Below are 19264 nucleotides of genomic sequence, written 5' to 3'. Positions count from 1 at the left end.
ACAAATCCCTCCCACTCGGATTCCTCCTGCCGTGTTTTATTTCATGATAGGTTAACTCTGTGTGTAAATGTTTGTTTAGGCATTTATTAGACTAGCAGGAGCTAATGAATCCTTGTTACTTGCAGAGCTTGTTTGGAGCAGGCCATACAGTTAAGTGAAGAGGGATAGAAGCTGTCAGAGGACGGGGACTTGACTTCTCTCAACAAATCAATTTTTCATTTCTTGACCACGTAGTTCTTTTTCTAAATGATGTAAAGGTGGTTGTAATCAGCTTCTATGACTAATTACTTCAGCCGTTGTCAGATTCGGTGCCCTAACGTGTCCGTGTCTCACTCTTTATGATGTTGACCCCAAAATAAGGAACAGTCCGTTGACAGATCCCAGGGAAGCAGGCTGTTAGCTCATGCTTAAAAATTATTTGCAAGTGCTAGTTCAACTGTTAGAGCCAAATCTCCCACCTCCTAATTACGTTCCTTCCGACGTGCAGTATTTCAGCATGTTTAGGTTTAAAAAGCAAACAAAACCCCAGCCTCCCTGAGGAGCAGGCTAGGTGCCTCTCAGGGCTCACAGACGCCCTTCACGTGAAGAACAGCCCTCAGTCTTCGCAAAACGAATCTCAGTTTTGCAGTCTCAGCCAAGGCAACCTCCGGCACATCTCAGTCTGTGACTTGTGCTGAGTCTTGCCGGAGCCCACGGGCGAGCCCTTGGGGCTGGGCACGCTGGCTCTTCCTACCTGCCTCACTGGCAGATCGCTACCAATGTCTCCAAAGATTTCCAGGAGAAAAAAACGACTCCCTTGGTCGCTGCTCAAAGCTCACCGCAGGAAATGCCTCTCGAGGTCAGGGAGCCCACTCCTGGCCAGCCAAAATTCCCACTTCCTAGCTGACTGACACAGTACATGTTTGACTTGGGTGTCTCGGCTGGGGACAGAGAACAGTGAAACAGCAGTATTTCTGTTTTGCGTTGGTTTTCTTAGTGGAGTCTTTCCATACATCAAGTGTCCAGTGGGTTATTTTGTTAGGGTGGTTTGCAGTGGTGTAAACGGGCAGGAGGAGCTGGGGTGCCTGAGCGCAGTGGAGCTGCGTGCGTGGGTGTCAGCCCCGGCCACTCTTGTTGGGTTAAGTGGGGGAGATGGGAATTTGCAAGTCATCCTCTTGGCATGTCTGGTGGGAAGTGAGGCTGCGCTGGGGAAAAACACATTTGGTGTCTTGACAACGCTATCCCAACTATGAATCGGAAGAATAGCTTTGCAGCTATGGCTGGACGTGGGCTGGGTCATTCACCCGAGTGCGTGAGCCAGGAGCAGCCTTCCCACGGCAGCAGGCTCCCCTCCCTCCCCGCTCGCACACCGTGCTGCACAGCACTGTGGGGGGGACTTGTGTCTTAGGTTTAAACCTTCACTTCCCTCCCTGCACCAGTCCTGTAAAAAAGCAACTCTGAAATTCAATTCCACTGGTGTTTAGCCACTGCTTTCCAGCTTCCCTCCCAAGCTCCCAACATCGGCATGTACTGGCTTTGTCCCTTTGCTGGTGGCTTTCCCCAGTGCTCAATGCCTGCGGATACGGGCAGTTTCCCAGCTCCCCTGGCTGGATCCAGGCCCTTGCGATAGCGAGAGGACTGGGAGGGCTGTGCGGGGGGAAGAAGGTGTTGAGGAGCTGGAAGGAGCTATGCATTCCGTACTGTGAAAGGTGGGAATGCCTCCATGCCAGAATAACACCTAACCTGCCTTTACCCTGCCCAGGCTGTAGATGCAGATGATGCTGCTGTGCGGTCGCAGAAGCCACTGGGCGCCTCCCCCCCCGGCTTCCACCGCTGGGTACACAATTTTTACATTTTTCAGCTGTTTTTCCCCCCCATCTGTGTTCCATTTCAGATGACAGCCTGCTTCTTGGGACTGCTTGAATCGCTCTGGTCATTGTGTTCATTCTTTCTGTTTGATCAATTGTTCTTGGGATCCAGACCTTGTTTTTTCTTTGCTGCTTGAAGGGAGTCTCCAAATAACTCATTTCAACACGAAGAGGATCATTGCACCTAGAGCTTCTACTTCTGCAATGTCTACTGTTTGCAAAAGCAACCTGAGTGCATCGCTTTGTTTTCTCAGTAAAACAGCACAGTGTCTTGAGTCCAGAGTCGCATTGTGAAACTTGTATCTTTTGTCCATTTTGTGTTGCAATCACTCTGCCCCATTCAAAAATCACTTTCTCTTCCAGGCCTTAAGCAACTAAATCCTTTCAGATGGAGCCACTCTGGGTCTTGTGTGCTCTACATTGTCTTCCATCCCTTTGTGTTCCATTTTTATCGCTAACTTTTTTCCAGCATGTCTTCCATGTGCACCGTGTTTGATTCACTCTGCTCTGCGGTGTGGTGGTGTTACGGAGGAGAGCTTGGCCAGAGGCTGCTCTGGTTGAGCCCAGTCCTGCGGCTGGCTGCAGTAATCACCCCACACTCTCTTCTGCTTGTGCTCGCAGTGGAGTTGCTCAGGGTTCGTTTGGGTCTACCATCCTTTTTGAAGTGACTTCTCCTTTTGTTTCCTTTAGGTCACAGAAGAAGCTTATGTCCCGGTGGAAGACATGAATGGCATGGGATTCAGGCCCTTTGATATGGTTATCCCTTTTGCTGTAAGGAAAGGAGAAATAACAGGTACCTGGAGTGCGCATAGCCTCTCAGCGAGGTTTTTCTTTTTGTTAGCATGTTTATCCATTTGCAGCTAACGGTCTGGGTGGTCTAGACCACAGCGTGTGGGGGAAGATTGTATCCTGCCAGCAATTTAGTTGTTTAATTTCACATGAAGTGGCACCCGCTGAGGGCGAGGAGGATACACCCTGCCGATGGTTTGAGTTAAATGAGGGGATTCTTGGTGCTGCTGCAGTCCTCGGTGCTAGGCTGTGAGCTGCTGCACTGTAGGACCTGCTGCTGCTTTCTCCCCTCTGGAGCAGCTACATGCATCCTTGATAAGATCCGCTATTTAGTTTGTGCAGATGCTGCAAAACAGTCTGATCCCACATTCCTGTCACATACCTTCTCCAAAGCAGGCAACCTTGCTTCCACAGGTCTGGCAGCTGAGGGCATCGCCCCAGTAACACCCCGGTTGCACTAAGCTCCTGCATGCATGGGCTGCGTCCCCTCCTGCCCTCTAGCTCAGAAATCCACCCCCCCCGAGCCCTGGTCTGTCCCTGCTGAAGGGACAGTCGATATTCCCTTTTCAAAAGAGCCGTGGGAGAGGGAGCGTCTTGCGACGAGGTAGATCGGTGCCTTTCCGGGTTCTTGCCCTGGAAATTTCAGTGGCTGAAGCAAACAGCCCTGCCTGTAGAGTTTGTAAGGTCACAGGACTGTTTGCCAGATGTCTACCACTGCGTTGTATTCATGTAGTTTAAGTAGAAAACATGTCTGGTTAGTGTTCCCATTAGTCTCTTATTTGTGCCTGTGGGTAAGGAATTTAACAGTTTAAAATGCTTTTTTAAAATGGCTAGACAATTCTTTGTGGGTGGGAGAGGGGAAGCAGGCATCTTCTTCTGTAACTCCCATGGTGGCTTTTTGTAGGTGAAGTACACATGCCCTCTGGAAAGACGGATACGCCAGATATTGTGGATAACAAAGACGGGACAGTAACAGTGAGATATGCTCCTACTGAGGTTGGGCTGCATGAAATGCACATAAAATACATGGGAAAGCACATCCCAGGTGAGTCTAACAAAGCAGGCGACCCAAATCCGAGTGCAGTGTCCTGCTGGCACATCTGCTCCCTGGTGAGGTTTCTATAGCTTCGTTGTATATGCTGCAGTAAGAACTGCCCGGGACATCTTGCTGTTCAGCAGCAGTTCATCTGCAAGCAGCCCAGAGAGCAACTGAAGCAAAGGAGTAAGTGCCGGCACATGTGAGCTTCCATTGCGGTTTAATAGTACCAGCCAGGCTTAAAATGGATTTTGGTTTTGGAAACTGGCTTTTGTGGCATTTTATTATGAAGAAGAAACATGCAATTTTCTAACTACCATTTTTTTCAGGTTGGAATTTGCTGCCATGGTGCTCAACAAAACTAGTGGTTACAGTGTGTGTTTATCCGTAAAACTGCATTGGCATAAAATCTCTGACCTGTGGGGAGGACTGAGTGGCTAAAACATTATAGTTACTCTTTCCATCTCATTACAATAAAATAAAACACACATGCATGCTATGCTGTAATGTATCTTTCTTCCTGGCTGCTTCTTAACAAACAGAAACCACTGCCTTTCGTTCCCTTTCTCTTCTCTTCTTTTGTCCTTACTTCACCAGCTCCCCAGCCAAAGCTCTGTCTCGCCCGGAGGCTGGGGCTGCCTCACGGTTCTCCAGGCTCGACGGCTGCATGGGGCTGGGGTGAAAAGGGCCAGATCTGTAGAAGGATGTGTAGACAGACATGACACAAAATACCTTCAGCCCTGCCTGAACTGGGCTGCTGGTTCTGTTGGTGTACAGAAACACAGGATAACTTTGGCTGAAGCAGGGAGCTTGATAACGTGATGCATGGTGCTACTTCAGTATCTCCAGCACTTTGTGTGGATTCAGCACCTCCATAATTGCCAAACTGTTGGATGCATTAGTTAAGACCGTTACCCTGCGCCTGGGCAGAAGGGTGACATGCCGTAATGTTTCCTTCTTGAAGGCTATCATGAATCAAACTTGCTGCTGTTTCAGCTGCAAAATCTTGCTTTGGACTTGAGCTATCTGTGCCTTTTTTTTAAACCATTGTTGGCTGTTGGTGACTGTACTTTTTGTTCTTGTGCACCAGCTTAGCTAATCTGAGGCTGGCAAATATGTTTCTGGATACCCTTCAAATTTGCTAGTTGAGGTTCATTGAGTCAGACAATGTGCTGTGCTAGTTCCTAATTCCGAACTACCAAAATTCAGGATCTGTGCCTGAACTGAAAGCTTGCTTCTGAGTCATGTTCTGATTTAATGTGCTAAAAATAAACTTGCAATGAATAAGACCCTTTACAACATCATTGAAGCTTATCTCTGGTAATTTGAGTAACACTTTGTCATGACTGAATGTGGAGCAAATTGTGGAGAAGTATCTTTTGAAGATGAAAGGGGAGGCTTACTTGGTTATTTAAGTGCATTACAGTCACATAAAGGTTCTTCAAATATCAAGTAGTGAGAATGGCATTGAAGAACATGGGTATCAGTAAGCATAAGAATAAGATCCTGTTGGGTTGGAGCAGCTTGATACCTGTTTTGTTCTCGTAGTCCAGGCCACTCATCCTTAAAAATGCTTCTTTTGTTTTGGTGTGTTTTTTTCCTTCAGAGAGCCCTCTGCAGTTCTATGTGAATTATCCAAACAGCGGCAGTGTGTCTGCTTATGGGCCTGGCCTCATTTATGGGGTTGCCAATAAACCAGCAACTTTCACCATTGTCACAGAAGATGCAGGAGAGGGTAAGTCTGTTCTTTAAACCCGTCCTACCCTGAGCTAGGAACTTCTTGGAAGTGTAATGCACGTTGACATTAATTTGCATTCATCGGTCCAGCTGTGAATCTCTGGTGTGATACAAATAACTTGTGCAAATATCAGGTGGAATGGATTTCATTAAGCTGTAACTTGCAGTAAAAGCTGTCTTATTACTTCTTCCTGAGAGCAGAGATGTACCCTGCGGCACAGGGTGCAAATGATTTGTTTAATTAAAAATGAACTGAAGGCAGCTTAGATCTAGTGGACGATGACTGGATGTGGAATCACTGCTGAGTAAATGTAGCAGACTGAATAGAGTTGTGGTCTTAGTGGATTGACCTGAGCTCTTTTTGCTTCTGTCCCTTGAAAACATGCATCTAAGCTGCATTTTCAGTACCAAGTACTGGATCTTCGTCTTTGGACTTGCTGTGCATGAAGATTTACGGAAGTACCATTCTCCTTCTTTCCTAGGTGGTCTGGACTTGGCTATTGAAGGACCTTCAAAAGCAGAGATCAGCTGCATTGATAATAAAGACGGGACATGCACAGTCACATACCTGCCTACTCTGCCTGGGAACTACAGCATCCTGGTCAAGTACAATGACAAGCACATCCCAGGCAGTCCATTCACGGCGAAGATCACAGGTATAAAGTTTACACTTCTGGAAGCACTCCATAATGAAAATTAACCTCTGATAGCAAGGGGACCTGGTTTGTGGCAGAAACATGAAGTCCTCTGACTTGTTCTGCACTTAACCTTGTAATATTTTCTGTCTCGTTTCTCTTTATATATTCAGATGATAACAGAAGACGGTCCCAGGTTAAGCTTGGTTCTGCTGCTGACTTTTTATTGGACATCAATGAGACTGATCTCAGTCTCTTAACAGCCACCATTAAAGCCCCATCAGGTCGTGATGAGCCTTGTCTTCTGAAGAGGCTACCCAATAACCACATTGGTAAGCTTGGACAGTGTTGATCTGAGAGGGTAATATAGTAGCCTTTACTCCAGTTTGCTTTGCTGTGTATAATGACTGACTTCTCTGCTCCTTCCCAGAAGAGCATTGCCAAACCAAGTGGTTGATACTGTTTGGTACAGTTGACCAAAGACAGAAGAGTAGGAAGAATGCCCTCTCCTGTTAGCTTGCATGTGATGTGCCACGTTGTGACTGAAGTGCTTTTTGTTAGCATATGCAAATGGCTTTGTAGCCCATTTGAGAGCAACATTTCAACGTGTGTTAAGAGAGCGCTCTTTCAGTATTTCATTTCTTGGTGTGGTTAAGGCATTTAAATCAAGTATAGCATGCATAAAAAGTGAATAAGTTTGTCACATTTCTCTGCTTTATAGGCATCTCATTCATTCCACGGGAAGTAGGAGAACATCTGGTTAGCATCAAGAAGAATGGAAGCCATGTACCAAACAGCCCTGTAACAATCATGGTGGTCCAGTCTGAGATAGGAGATGCCAGACGAGCAAGAGTTTTTGGACGTGGTTTGGTAGAAGGACGAACCTTTGAAATGTGTGACTTTGTTGTAGACACAAGAGATGCAGGTTAGTTCCATCGCAAAGGAACCGTGGGATGCTGTGAGATATGTCTACTCTCTACATGAGAGTGTTGTCTCCCTCGGCATGTGACCACCAGGTGACAAGCTGCAAAGCAGCAGATGCAAGTAGTGTATTAAGCATACATGGTTGTTATTGTCAGTTATTAACTACAGACAGTGCTACTAACTTCTAAAATGTTTTGCATTGTCTTGGCTGATGTCTTCCACTACAGCCAACGAGGACTGCCACTGAGGCACCGATGAAGCTTTTCTTTCATTTGGTGGTGCTGGTTCTAGTATTGTTGTGTGCAGCAAGAAGGAAATGAGGAAGATCTTTCCCTGTTGGTTTAATGTGGAGCCTTGGCCACAGTCTTTGAAGCAACTTTTCAACATTAATGAAATAAAAGGCATGATCAGAGCATTTTAGGAGCTGAATGCATGCTATGCCTTGAATGTCTGACTGATCAGGACTACAAGAATATCATTAAGCCATCATGCAACTCCCATGTGCCCATTATGATACATACCTACCGACTAGCTACTGCTATGGGTTTGGACTATGTTATGTCAAATTTATAATAGCTCTATTGAAATCTGAGGCTAACTTTGCTGTATTGTAGGTTATGGTGGGATCTCGCTGGCAGTTGAAGGACCCAGCAAGGTAGATATCCAAACTGAAGACCTAGAAGATGGAACTTGCAAAGTGTCCTATTTTCCAACTGTACCTGGCGTGTACATTGTGTCCACTAAATTTGCAGATGAACATATTCCAGGTAAGCAGAAGTGTTGGACAGCAAAAGTCATGCCTAGCTGGCCGGTGTGCTGGAACTGTGGGTGGGCTGTGTGGTCTGGCTTGGACTGTAAGTCCCAAAGATTCAAGGAGGTCCTACCAGTATCCTCCACAAGCAGCAAGCATCCAGCATCCAATGCTGGTCTGGTTACATGGGTGTGTTTCGCTTGGACCTGACTGTTAGCTAGCTGTGAAACTCCCTCTGTGATCCACTACAAGTCAGAGGAAGCTTTCGCTCCTCCCCTCAATGTGGTGTGTAAGGAACAGAGGAGGAGTGACTTGCTGTGGTACTTACAGGCAGCCCGTTTACTGTGAAGATAAGTGGTGAAGGAAGAGTTAAGGAGAGCATCACACGAACAAGACGGGCTCCCTCTGTCGCAACAGTAGGAAGCATATGTGATCTGAACCTAAAAATTCCAGGTAAGCAACGTCCTTATCCCCATAGCCATAACTTGCACTTGTATAGCATGGGTGTACCCGAAGCAGTGGAAACAGGAACTTCAGTGTTGTTAAGACATCCTCCTATTAAGATAGTTTAGGGAAGAGACACTGGTAGTGTGGTCTCTTTGAATGGTTAAAAATAAGCATAACCATGATCAATGTATTGAGAAACAGATACCAGGGAGGCCTTAATCTATTCTATACAGCAGGCTGGAGAATGGGCTGCACGGCTCACCCTGTCGCCAGGGTTTTAAGATGGTCGTGTTGGCTGTGAGGTGTTCGCACTGCTGTCTGGTACATGTGAATTATGTAGGCTGGTCTTAGCTGGCTGCACTTACCCAGCCCCTTCACCTGCCTCTGTAGTACCCAGTATGCTGTAACTAGTTGGGCTGGCTGCCCAGCAGCACACATCTGGCTGGGCATGCAAACCAGCACCTGCGTGCCTCTTCTGTCGTTTGTGCTCCCTAATCACTTGAGTTCAGCTCCTGCTTCCAAAACCAAAATAGCAAACCCCTTTGCCACTTTCTAATCTGCATTTTTTTATTCTCTTCTTGTTAGAAATTGATTGTGGGGATCTGACAGCCCAGGTAACTAGCCCCTCTGGAAGAAACTTTGATGCCGAAATCATAGAAGCTGACAAAAACACCTACTGCGTCCGCTTTGTGCCGCAAGAAATGGGGGTCCACACTGTGGATGTCAAATACAGAGGGCAGCCAGTGCCGGGCAGCCCCTTCCAGTTCACCGTGGGGCCGCTGGGCGAGGGAGGGGCCCATAAAGTGAGAGCTGGAGGCCCAGGGCTGGAACGTGGAGAGACGGGTGTCCCAGGTGAGTCCCCTGCTCTCGCCAGGCTCCAGCGCCCGCCGTGCACAGGTCTGCAGCGCGGTGCCTTGGCTTCTGAGAGTTTGAGCAGAGCTTGGTGTAATGCCATGGGGTCGCCCTGAGTGGTGGTTACTGGAGAAACATGGAGAAACAATATTGCTGTGTCGTGCAGGTGGAGAGGTCTGGAAATCCATGTTTTGGAAACTGACTGCTCTCTTAGGATGAGCTTGATGTTGTAAGCCATGTTATACAGGGCTGTTAGGCTAATTCAAGTCTAATAGGAGCCTCTTGGAGAAGTTGCAAAGTGTTATCACCCAGGATGACGGGACGAGGTACCATTCCTCATACACATCAGTATGGGATGCTGCATGCCCTGTTAGGAAGAAGCTGCAACCCAGCAGCAGCAAGCTTACTCTTGTGTGTGCTCTCATGTGCCTCAACAGCTGAGTTCAGTATATGGACACGGGAAGCTGGAGCTGGAGGACTGTCTATTGCTGTAGAAGGCCCAAGTAAAGCAGAGATCGCCTTTGAGGACCATAAAGATGGATCTTGTGGTGTATCATACATAGTTCAAGAGCCAGGTACGTACCGAGACCAAATCATACTGAAGTAACCCTGAATGCTACTTTCAAAGAAACTAAGGACACCCACTGCTTCTTTTCTCCCTGCAGGCAACTATGAAGTGTCCATAAAGTTCAATGACGAGCACATTCCTGAAAGCCCCTACCTGGTTCCTGTCATCGCCCCCTCCGATGATGCTCGCAGGCTCACTGTCACTAGCCTTCAGGTGAGACATAAGGAAACATCGCCACAACTTGCCACACAGACTGATTTCGTCCTTGTTCTCCGAGACCAAAATGGTTGTCCTTTCTTCTTAGTAATAGCCTTGCCTTGGTTGGTGCTTGTTTTCAAGCTCAGCTTGCAGCGGGAGAGAGGTTTTTGGCAGCTGGCCGCTTGGTAACTTGGGCCAGTAGAGCTGGCCCAGCTCTGGCTAGCCAGAATGTGAAGGCAGAAGGCTCAACTGAGTGTATTACAGGTGGTAGTGCTTGGGAATGAAGAATAAGAGGCTTTAGAAATAGCATTGGAGGAGCTAAAACTTGCTTTCCACCCCATTAGCTAGGGGAAGGCCAAGGAGAGCTGAACCATGAACGTGAGCCACCAGTGATCGCGCTGGTACCGAATTACTCGGCTGGCTCGTGGACTGAAGAGCTGGGTTTCCACGGGCGAGGCAGTGTAGGGCTGCGAGGTTGGGACGTTGCTGCAGCCTTGCTGGAACACTCGTGTGGGCAGATGGAGGGGGCCTCGCTGTGAGGTCAGAGCGCAGATTTCCGCTGGCTGACGTCAGGAAGCCACAGGATCACAGATCAGATGATTCATGAACAGTAGCAGATCATGAACAGTAGCCAATCTCGGAGTGAATCACAGCTTTGTAGTTGGCCTGGGCTCATCAGTTAACCTCACCATATAATTTTTGCGTGTGTGTGGTTACATGCATTAAAATACAAGTAACATTAAAGGCCTGATTTAAATCTCCAAAGCCAGAAACTTGGACATGAGACTGAGAATCTGTGTCTAAATATACCGTACCTCAGTCTTCATCGAGTTGTGATAAGCAGTTAGTACTTCAGTTGAGGCTTTTGTTTGGATACGTTCCAGCTGTGGTCCCCAGGAGTTTGCCTGGGCTGCAGGACTCTTCCACCTTTGCCTGTGTAAATGAATCATGACAGCCTGAGCCGACAGTATCTCTTCTAACCAGGAGTTACAAGGGCATTAATTAGTCGCTGTGGTATTGATGTTTCTCTTGTGTTTCATTTAAAGACTCTTTGACAGGAATACTTGCTTCAATTAAGTCCTGGAGAGGCAGATAAAGCTGAGTATTCGGTGATGGAGCGCAGCGTGCAGCGTCCGCCTCCACTAAACCCACATCAGGGCCTTGCTTTATACATTGTACCTCAGTTCTACTCAGTTGCATTTATTTCCCTCTTCAGGATTTAGTTGAAAACAAAATCAGGTGAAGTATGTTCCACGTGAAATACTACTGCTGGATAGCTGCATGGGCTGCTCCGGCTGAGGACGGTTGCAGCACGGATGCAGAGCTGCCTCGCCTTCCACTGATGGCCTGACAGCACGGCAACATCTGGTTTCGTGTTTTAAATTGCTTTCCCATGTTAAGACGTCTTGTGGTGGCGTTCTAAATGCAGCCTCTTGTGGCAAATATAAACATGCATATTACTCTTTCAGACAACTGGATTATCAGAGTCTTTTCCCCTGAATGAATCTGGAATGAATGAATGGGCTGAAAAGGGAGCTACAGCTTAAACATCCTTTAAATCAAGTGCCTGAATATGAGGGGCTGACCTTGGTGATAACGGGTGACTAGTCTCATAAACCTGCCTCTGCCTGATTTGGCAGAGTCATCCGGCTTCCAAAAACGGTCTGATACCATGGGAAAAGTCAGCCTAGCCAATGTGGGTAACTCCTAAATCAGCCACCCCATAACGGGGAGAGAGCTTTGGATTTGGGAGTTAATGCAAGTCACAACTTTACGCCTTTTGTTGAAATCTTAAAAAAAAAAAAAAAAAATTGTGCTGGAGTGGTTATTTCCCTGCCACAAATCTTGCGCTGTGTGAAATGAGAAGTTTAAATTTGATAATCTGACTGTTGCATTCTCAGGAGTCTGGATTAAAAGTTAATCAGCCAGCATCCTTTGCTATAAGGCTGAACGGGGCAAAGGGCAAGATTGATGCTAAAGTCCACAGCCCCTCCGGAGCTGTAGAAGAGTGCCACGTGTCCGAGCTGGAGCCAGGTGAGCACAGCATTACATTACGTTGGTCAGTACAAACCGGGCAACCTGCAAAACACGCTCACTGCCCCGCTGCAAGGGGGTTTCGTCCCTTTGGCTTGCGAACAGTGTAGCCAAGGGACAGGCACCTTGCTTGGAGAATGAATTCTTGGTGTCGAGTCGTTCGGTCAGGGTTATGTCCGTGCTTTTTTGAGATAGCTCACAAAATGACTGAGCCCTAACTTGTGTAAGATACAGATATTTAAGCCTTGGCTTGCCAGTGAAGGTACAGCGGTATTAGTCATAAATGAAATATGAGATGGTTGTTGAATTTAGCCAGGGGAGAAGTTTATTTTTCAAAGCTATGCTTCCATCTTGGACTAATAGTTTATTTTTAACTCGCACTCACTCCTTGATACGAAATGTCAAGGAAGCTGAATTATAAGCAAACACCATGGAAAGCTCAACACCTGTTTCGGCAATGAGCTTTTCTTTGTCACTTGAAGTCTGAGTGAGTTATGGTCTGTACTGTGGACAGACAGCAGCTGTCCGGGTGGGAAAGATCAGTCCTTCCTCTGGGTTGACATGTGACCAAAAATGTTGAGTATCAGCAAAGTGCTAAATAACTTTAATAAAGGTGTGGTGCCTGTGGTGTCAGGGCAGCACACTCAGCCTGCTGGTAAGATTTGGGTTGCTCTTACCAGCTGCTTTTCTTCTCTGCACTGCTCCTTGGGCTGCTGACAGGTTGGGCTGTGATTAAGCTGTCATGTTTAGTGCATGTGTGAGGCAAATAACACTAAAACTCACCCTGCAGACTAGATGACAGCTGAGATCAGGTCTTAGTAGGCAAGGTGAAAATGCAACCTGTGACACTTCCTACGATAAACACAGCATTTTCCTACTTAAATATGAGCTTAGCAGCTTGTGTAGCTGGGTTTGCTTAAGCTGGGACCAAAATATGTTGACAGAAGCCTTGATTGGGTTGCTGACCAGCCCTGTGTCAGGTTTAATTGCTGTTATCTTTCATGTATCAGAAAAGCCACTTCTCTCTTGCAGATAAATATGCCGTGCGGTTCATCCCCCATGAAAATGGCATCCACTCAATTGACGTGAAGTTCAATGGCAGCCATGTCGTGGGCAGCCCTTTCAAAGTGCGTGTTGGCGAGCCCGGGCAGGCGGGCAACCCCGCACTCGTCACGGCGTACGGATCCGGCCTGGAGAGCGGCACCACAGGTAACCCTTCTTTTACAGCTCTGATACAGACCTCTTTGCGCTTTGGCTTTCTGAGAGATGCAGAAGCTGTTCCTAGGCATATTTTTACATGACTTTCCCTGCTAAGGCAGCTGAACTAACCCACATACTCTGCCAACCTGGGCGCAGCCTAATTTTGCTTTCTCGCATGCTCTTCAAGTCTTATAACCATCAATTAGCAAGTCTGCAGGCTATACTGAGTCTTTATGAACTTAAAACCTCTGCAAACCAGCAACTGCAGCACGAGTTCACTTGAACTGGTTAACAGCTGGGCTACAGCTCTGCCGGGTAGCTTAGCTCCACGTCGGTGGTCCCTCGGAGCTCCAGAGATGCTCTGGCTCCCTTCCACATGTGAACACGATGTCTGCAAAGACCGGAGGCTTTTGGGAGTGCAGATACTGAGTTGGCTGTCTAGTTGAAGGCGTCTTGTTTAACTTGCATACCCCTGTTAATTAAATGGGTGCGGGGTGTACCCAGTTACCTTTTCTTTGGTGCTTACACCTCCAAGGAGTTTAGAGTTAAATGTAATAAAGTCTAGGCTGTACGGTGGATGTTCTGTGCGGCGTGCTATACGTGCTTCAGATGCAGCGTGAATGCTGACTCTTCTTGGAAGTCTGACACCTAGTTATCTGCTGCGGCTGCCCCATCTGATAGTTCTCAACTCAGGAATGTAGGGCTTAGGGTTTGGGGTTTTTTTTTCTTTTCCATTTATATTGATTTATGGCCTTAGAAAGCATGAAAACATTCCAGGATATGCACTTCAATTTATTTAGTTGTGTGCTTTCTTGGGGCCACACACACAGGTGAATAGCAGAGTAAAACTGATTTATTTTTTTTTCCTTCTGAGATGCAATGTGATAGCTAAGTCCTCTTATCCTATTTACTGCTGCCTTTTGTGGATTCCAGTTCATACTTTTTTTTTTTTCTTCCTGGAAAAAAAAAAATACTGCAGTTACTCAGTCAAAGCTTCTGCTGTTCTTGAGAAACCAAGTAGTTGGTTTTGGAAACATGCAGATATACTACGTAAAATAAAGATATTTTACCCTGTGCTGCTGTAATAGGTGGAAACAAAAGCACTCGTTAATACAAGCTGCTGATGCATCAGGGACAGGGGGATTTTTCTCCATCTATAAAGGTGCTTGGGGTTGTTTTTAATCTAAATAGACTGTTTAACTTCAGCGAAGTTACTCTGTGCCCCCTTGTTGAATCCTGGCTGCTGCCAAAAGCTCAGTGCCCTGGGAGCTGCTGAGCAGCGTTTCTGAACAATGGTCTAGTGTGGAGTTTTTGGTAGCCGGTGGCTGAGCACCTGAAGCGTGTGTGTCCCCCCTCCCGGGAGGGGTGCATGTCTGCGCCCTCCAACAATGCGAGCCTTCATCTGGGGCACGGGGAGAAAGCAGTGACTTCGGAGCAAGAAGTCTTCAGTGAGAAGCCATGGAAATTAATTTTCCTCTGGTCGAGCGGTGCCTGTTGCAAGCTGACTGCCTGACCTCCCAGGCAGGCAGTGCCAGTGAGATTTACTGCTAAAGCACGGGGAGATGGCACAGTCCTCCGTGGGAGCCGGGATCTTCCAGCCTTGTGACACCGCTGCTGCCTCTGTGGAGTGGCTGGAAACTCCTCCCCAGTTTATCACCACGCTCACATGCTTTGATCACAGCTGCAGTAAACTTTCCCGCAACCATCCTGGTTTTGATTGAGCTCGAGCACTTTATTCCCCCTCAGTAGTGTCTGATACAACAGCCCAAAGATCATAAATATTTGAAGCCAGAGTTTGACAGTAAATTATTTAGGGGCTGAAAGCCTTGCTTAATTTTTTCTTGTGGTGTTGGCATTGTGTCATTGGCTTAGTATGAGCAGCAATAATTCAGCTGCGTTAACCAGATGCTGTAAAAAAAAAACCCAACCAAAACAAACAAAAAAAAAAACCCCAAACCAAACCCAAGCTTTTGTTTCCACAAACTGCTTGGAGTGCTGTTGCCCAGCAGTTCAAACACCCATCTCCTCCAGGAGATCTCCTGCCCCTTGTTTCCCTTGCTTTCTTGTGGGCTCTTGGCTGCTGATTTACGGTCCAGGCAGTGAGGTGGCTCCAAGCTTTCCCGAGCTTAGCCACGCAGGAGGCTGTGTCGGTGAGGGCTCCGATGCCCAGCGGAATGGCTCTTGTTCTGAGAGTTTTCTCTCCAAGCCAGTCTTCTGATGCCAAAATCCTTCCTTTTTGGTCCTAAAGGGCTCTCATGACCCCTTTTCCTGCTTGCCCCACAGTCACGGATATGAGTGGAGGAGGGAGCCGGGGAGACTGCCGGGGTGCGGAGCCCCTGGTTGGGGCTGGCCCGTGCAAGGATGCTGGGGGGAGGTGGGCTGTCCCTCCCTGTCCGCAGCCTTGTGCGGCCCCATCTTACACAGAATTACCCATTCCTATTCAATAACAGGCTGCTTTTGTAACATTGGGTGTGAGGAAGAGTGTGTCTTACTGTGCTACATCTTTCTAGGATTGCAGTCGGAGTTTTTCATTAACACAACCAAGGCTGGTCCAGGTACCCTCTCTGTTACAATTGAAGGGCCATCAAAGGTGAAAATGGACTGCCAGGAAACTCCAGAAGGTTACAAAGTCATGTACACACCCATGGCTCCAGGAAACTATTTAATTGGAGTTAAATATGGTGGACCTAACCACATAGTGGGCAGCCCCTTCAAGGCAAAGGTTACAGGTAAAAAGCTAACCAGTATTTACTTCGTGCCTGAAGTAGTTTGTGTCATTCAGCAAATATGTCCCTCCGAGATAGCGCAGCACTCAGGTTTAGATGCCTAAAAACATGAGAGGTGAAACATTTTCCCCATCACCTCCAAAGCCTAGGTGAGGGATCTCAGGAGAGGCTACAGGAGCATTAGTCACGGAGCTTGCCAGATTGACTCAGTGGAGGGCTGTAAAACAGCTTCGGGGGGAATATTAAATCCTGACCTAGTGCTAGGATGCTGCATTGGCAGTGGGGAGATACGACTGACTGACCCCCTTCCCACCCGAAGCCTGAAACCTGGATGCCTATAGCATAATTGATGCCCCTGTTGGTCTCACTTTGGTGCAGGTGTCACCTAACCAAAGGTCAGTAATGTCTGGGAGGCTTTCAGACGATGTGAGGAAGGCTGGTTTAGGAAGCTCTTTCTCCCTTCAGTGCTGTGTCTAAGCACAGGCTGGAGTTCATCCCTACTGCTGCCCCTGAGCTAGTGAACCCTCTCCTGGTGCCTGTGGCGCGGTGACGTTCTCGGGAGTGGACGGCAGGGACTGTGCTCCCCCGGGCTGGGACGTGCTCTGCTTTCAAAAGGGTTTATTGCAAAATTGCACCTGCTTCTCTGCCAACTCAAGTAATTTTTGGCATTTGGTGATTGGAGCACAATTAACTCTTCTTAAGCAGCCAGCTTTGCTTAATGAATCTTGAAGTTCCTGTGGTCCTTTAACCACTCAAGGGCTCTGGGATGGGACTGTTGCCAGCATTGCTGGAAGTTGTCAGCTTAAATACCCAAGTAGAAAATTGCTCCTCTCCAAAAATGCATTTTTGGATGCAGAATGCATGCTGGTCTTTGGGAGGGTTTTGAAACCTCCTTGTAAATGCCTTTCAGGTGGGGTGAATCTGAATGTCAGAAGTCTTTTCTGTTTCCAGGACAGCGACTGGTTAGCCCAGGCAGCGCCAACGAAACGTCCTCCATCCTGGTAGAGTCGGTGACAAGGTCATCAACTGAAACTTGCTATAGTGCCGTTCCCAAATCCACCTCGGATGCTAGCAAAGTGGTATCCCGGGGAGCAGGACTCTCAAAGGCTTTTGTGGGTCAGAAAAGCTCCTTCTCTGTGGACTGCAGCAAAGCAGGTACAAGTACAGGAACCAGCTGGATGTCACGGTGGTTTAGCTGTGGACCTTTTTTGCCCTAAACCAACTTGCAAAGTTAAAATTCAGAGCTTGACATGGTGATCTGGTTCTACAGAAGAACTCTAAATGCTACATGGTGCTCACCAAATCAGCCCTGGTACAGAGGCTGGAAGGATGCCAGTTCCTCTCCAAATAGCTTTATCTGAGCCAGGTGCACCTGAGAGAAACCAGAGGGTTATGGCATGAGAACAAACAGGTTGCTGAACTTAAGCAGCCCTCGTGGTGCGTTGTAGCCTGGAATACAAGCGTTCCTGTAAGCCTGGAACGCTGATCGGCATCATCTGGGAGCTCTGTGGTGGGTGGATTACAGACCAGCCATGCTCGCTGGTCTCTGCTATTAACTTCTAACGAAGTACTTGAAAGGCAGCGCCTGCTTGATTTCACGAGCAGTGTTAATGTCTCCCGTGCTCTAGTTAGATAGTGGTAGCCTGTCAGGTCTGGCAAAATGCACAAATAAACACTTGCCTCTATGAGGTTGCAGGCTTTTTAAAATAAAATTCCTCCTTGCATACCACACTAGCTTAGCCATACCTCAGGCTACCACTCTGTGAATTAAAATAACAAAATCCTTGTGTTATGGAGCTAGTATATTGTGCTACAGCCGTTCATTTAACCTTAGGAACGCTAACAGTCTGTTATTTTGCCGTAGGTTCAAATATGTTGTTAGTTGGCGTCCACGGACCTACAATACCCTGCGAAGAGGTGTCCATCAAGCATTTGGGCAGCCATCAGTACAACGTAACTTATGTCGTCAAGGAAAGGGGTGACTACATTCTGGCGGTGAAATGGGGTGACGAGCACATCCCCGGGAGTCCCTTCCACGTCACCGTTCCTTAAACTTGCCGAGTGTCAGGGCCGATCTTGCATTTGCAATTCGGACGTAGAGTTATACTGGGTGCAGTCCTGTTGCAAGATACAGTATCTAGATACACACAGCTCACATTTCAATACAGTCAGAAGTAAACTCTGTAACTTTATTTTTTTACAAGCATTTCACTTCTATCCTGCTTACCAACCTAATGTCAATCTATTTAATGTCCTCCTCAAATTGTACCCTTGCAGTACTGTCGGGGTCACTGTTAATGTTTGGAGAATCATGTGGATAAGTAGACACTAATTTCCCTTGCGGATGTTAAAGACTTTAGATGTTAATTAAAAACTGGAATTTGTCTTTGTAATTGGGTATCTTAACTACTGATTTTATTTGACTGGAGACTTTACGTTTTAGTTATGGAATATGACTTGGGCTGTCCCCAGTTCAAATTCTTTTCTGTAAAGAAATGAGGTAAAACTGGTACTATAATAGGTGCCTTCATATACTTGATCAATTTTAACATTTAACATTATAAAAAGCTACTAAAAGTGGCTTTACCACTCAAATTTAAAATGTTTTTGAAAATGCTTTGCTAATGGTTTACATTTAGGAAAAGTTTATCTTTTATAGCAAACCAAAAGCAGACTGAAAATGACTTCCTGAAAGCTTTCAGCCTTTCGATGTTAACGCTTTGTAAATCTAGACAGGTAGCTTTTTGGCCATGATGTTAGCAATGCAGTTTTTAATAGCTTGGGATTCGGGTGAAATTTCTGTAACTTTACAGGTAACTCCTCACACTCTTTGATTTATTTTAAGAACAACCCCCGCTTTGGCCAGGTTAAATAAAAGCCCCTAAACCCTCGGAGCCTGGCACAGCTCTCACCTGTGTGGCTCAAAATTCACGCAGGTGAGAGCCCAGCGGTGTATTGGGAGGATGATGAGGGGTTTCCCTGGAGGCTGTGGGCCAGGCAAGTAGCTGAGATGGTGCAAAGCCAGCCTGGGGATGGGACCCCACATCTGCCGTCGGGTATGGGGCGGGAGGGAGGGTGGGTGTGGAGATCTGCCGATAATAGTGATATGAATCAACAAATCCGTGCTTGATGCAAGTTGTTTTATTGTATCTCGGTCCAAGGACATGCCTGAAGCACGCTCATCTCTCCTGAAACCCCCTTTGTGCTGCAAAAGGCATTTCTGCTGAGGGTTTTTTTAGCTTCCATTAGAACGTGTCTGTTTGTCCTGGATTACTCCATGCTACTTCCCAAGTGCATATCTGAATTGCTGTCAGCTGCTGGGGCTTTAGTAAACTCTCCAAATGAGCTTTAACTCTGCGATTAGGAGAAGGTAGGACTGTTAAAAAACCATTGAAACGTCGCTGTCTGTCCCTAGGGAGAGGTTCATGCTTACGGTTCTGTAGCTACGTGTGGATGCACTACTCTCCAGCACAGTCATTGGGGAAATAAAGGAAGGTTGGGGTTTGGGTTTTTTTTTACT

The 19264-nt window shown here is 47.1% G+C and overlaps 1 protein-coding gene across 2 annotated transcripts in view; it reads left to right on the top strand.

Annotated features, from left to right (window-relative positions):
* The window catches only part of FLNB (filamin B), a 48495-nt gene extending 29693 nt beyond the window's left edge, over window positions 1-18802 (top strand). The window contains exons 29-45 of one of the 2 annotated variants that reach the window (XM_035894710.1): window positions 1738-1816; window positions 2538-2640; window positions 3541-3681; window positions 5279-5407; window positions 5892-6065; window positions 6218-6376; window positions 6766-6969; window positions 7583-7735; window positions 8050-8172; window positions 8752-9018; window positions 9456-9593; window positions 9684-9799; window positions 11686-11818; window positions 12851-13027; window positions 15529-15747; window positions 16696-16905; window positions 17609-18802. In XM_035894710.1, coding sequence (XP_035750603.1) covers window positions 1738-1816; window positions 2538-2640; window positions 3541-3681; window positions 5279-5407; window positions 5892-6065; window positions 6218-6376; window positions 6766-6969; window positions 7583-7735; window positions 8050-8172; window positions 8752-9018; window positions 9456-9593; window positions 9684-9799; window positions 11686-11818; window positions 12851-13027; window positions 15529-15747; window positions 16696-16905; window positions 17609-17796 — 2713 coding nt within the window. In that variant the 3' untranslated portion in view covers window positions 17797-18802. The remainder of the gene's footprint in view (window positions 1-1737; window positions 1817-2537; window positions 2641-3540; window positions 3682-5278; window positions 5408-5891; window positions 6066-6217; window positions 6377-6765; window positions 6970-7582; window positions 7736-8049; window positions 8173-8751; window positions 9019-9455; window positions 9594-9683; window positions 9800-11685; window positions 11819-12850; window positions 13028-15528; window positions 15748-16695; window positions 16906-17608) is intronic. The other variant, XM_035894712.1, reaches the window with a different exon arrangement.
* Window positions 18803-19264: the final 462 nt, after the last annotated feature.

This window comes from Egretta garzetta, unplaced genomic scaffold, assembly GCF_000687185.1.
Source record: "Egretta garzetta isolate BGI_Z169 unplaced genomic scaffold, ASM68718v1 scaffold215, whole genome shotgun sequence".
Lineage (NCBI taxonomy): Eukaryota > Metazoa > Chordata > Aves > Pelecaniformes > Ardeidae > Egretta > Egretta garzetta.
Note: the sequence above shows the minus strand (reverse complement) of the source record. Positions and strands in the feature narration are given on the sequence as shown.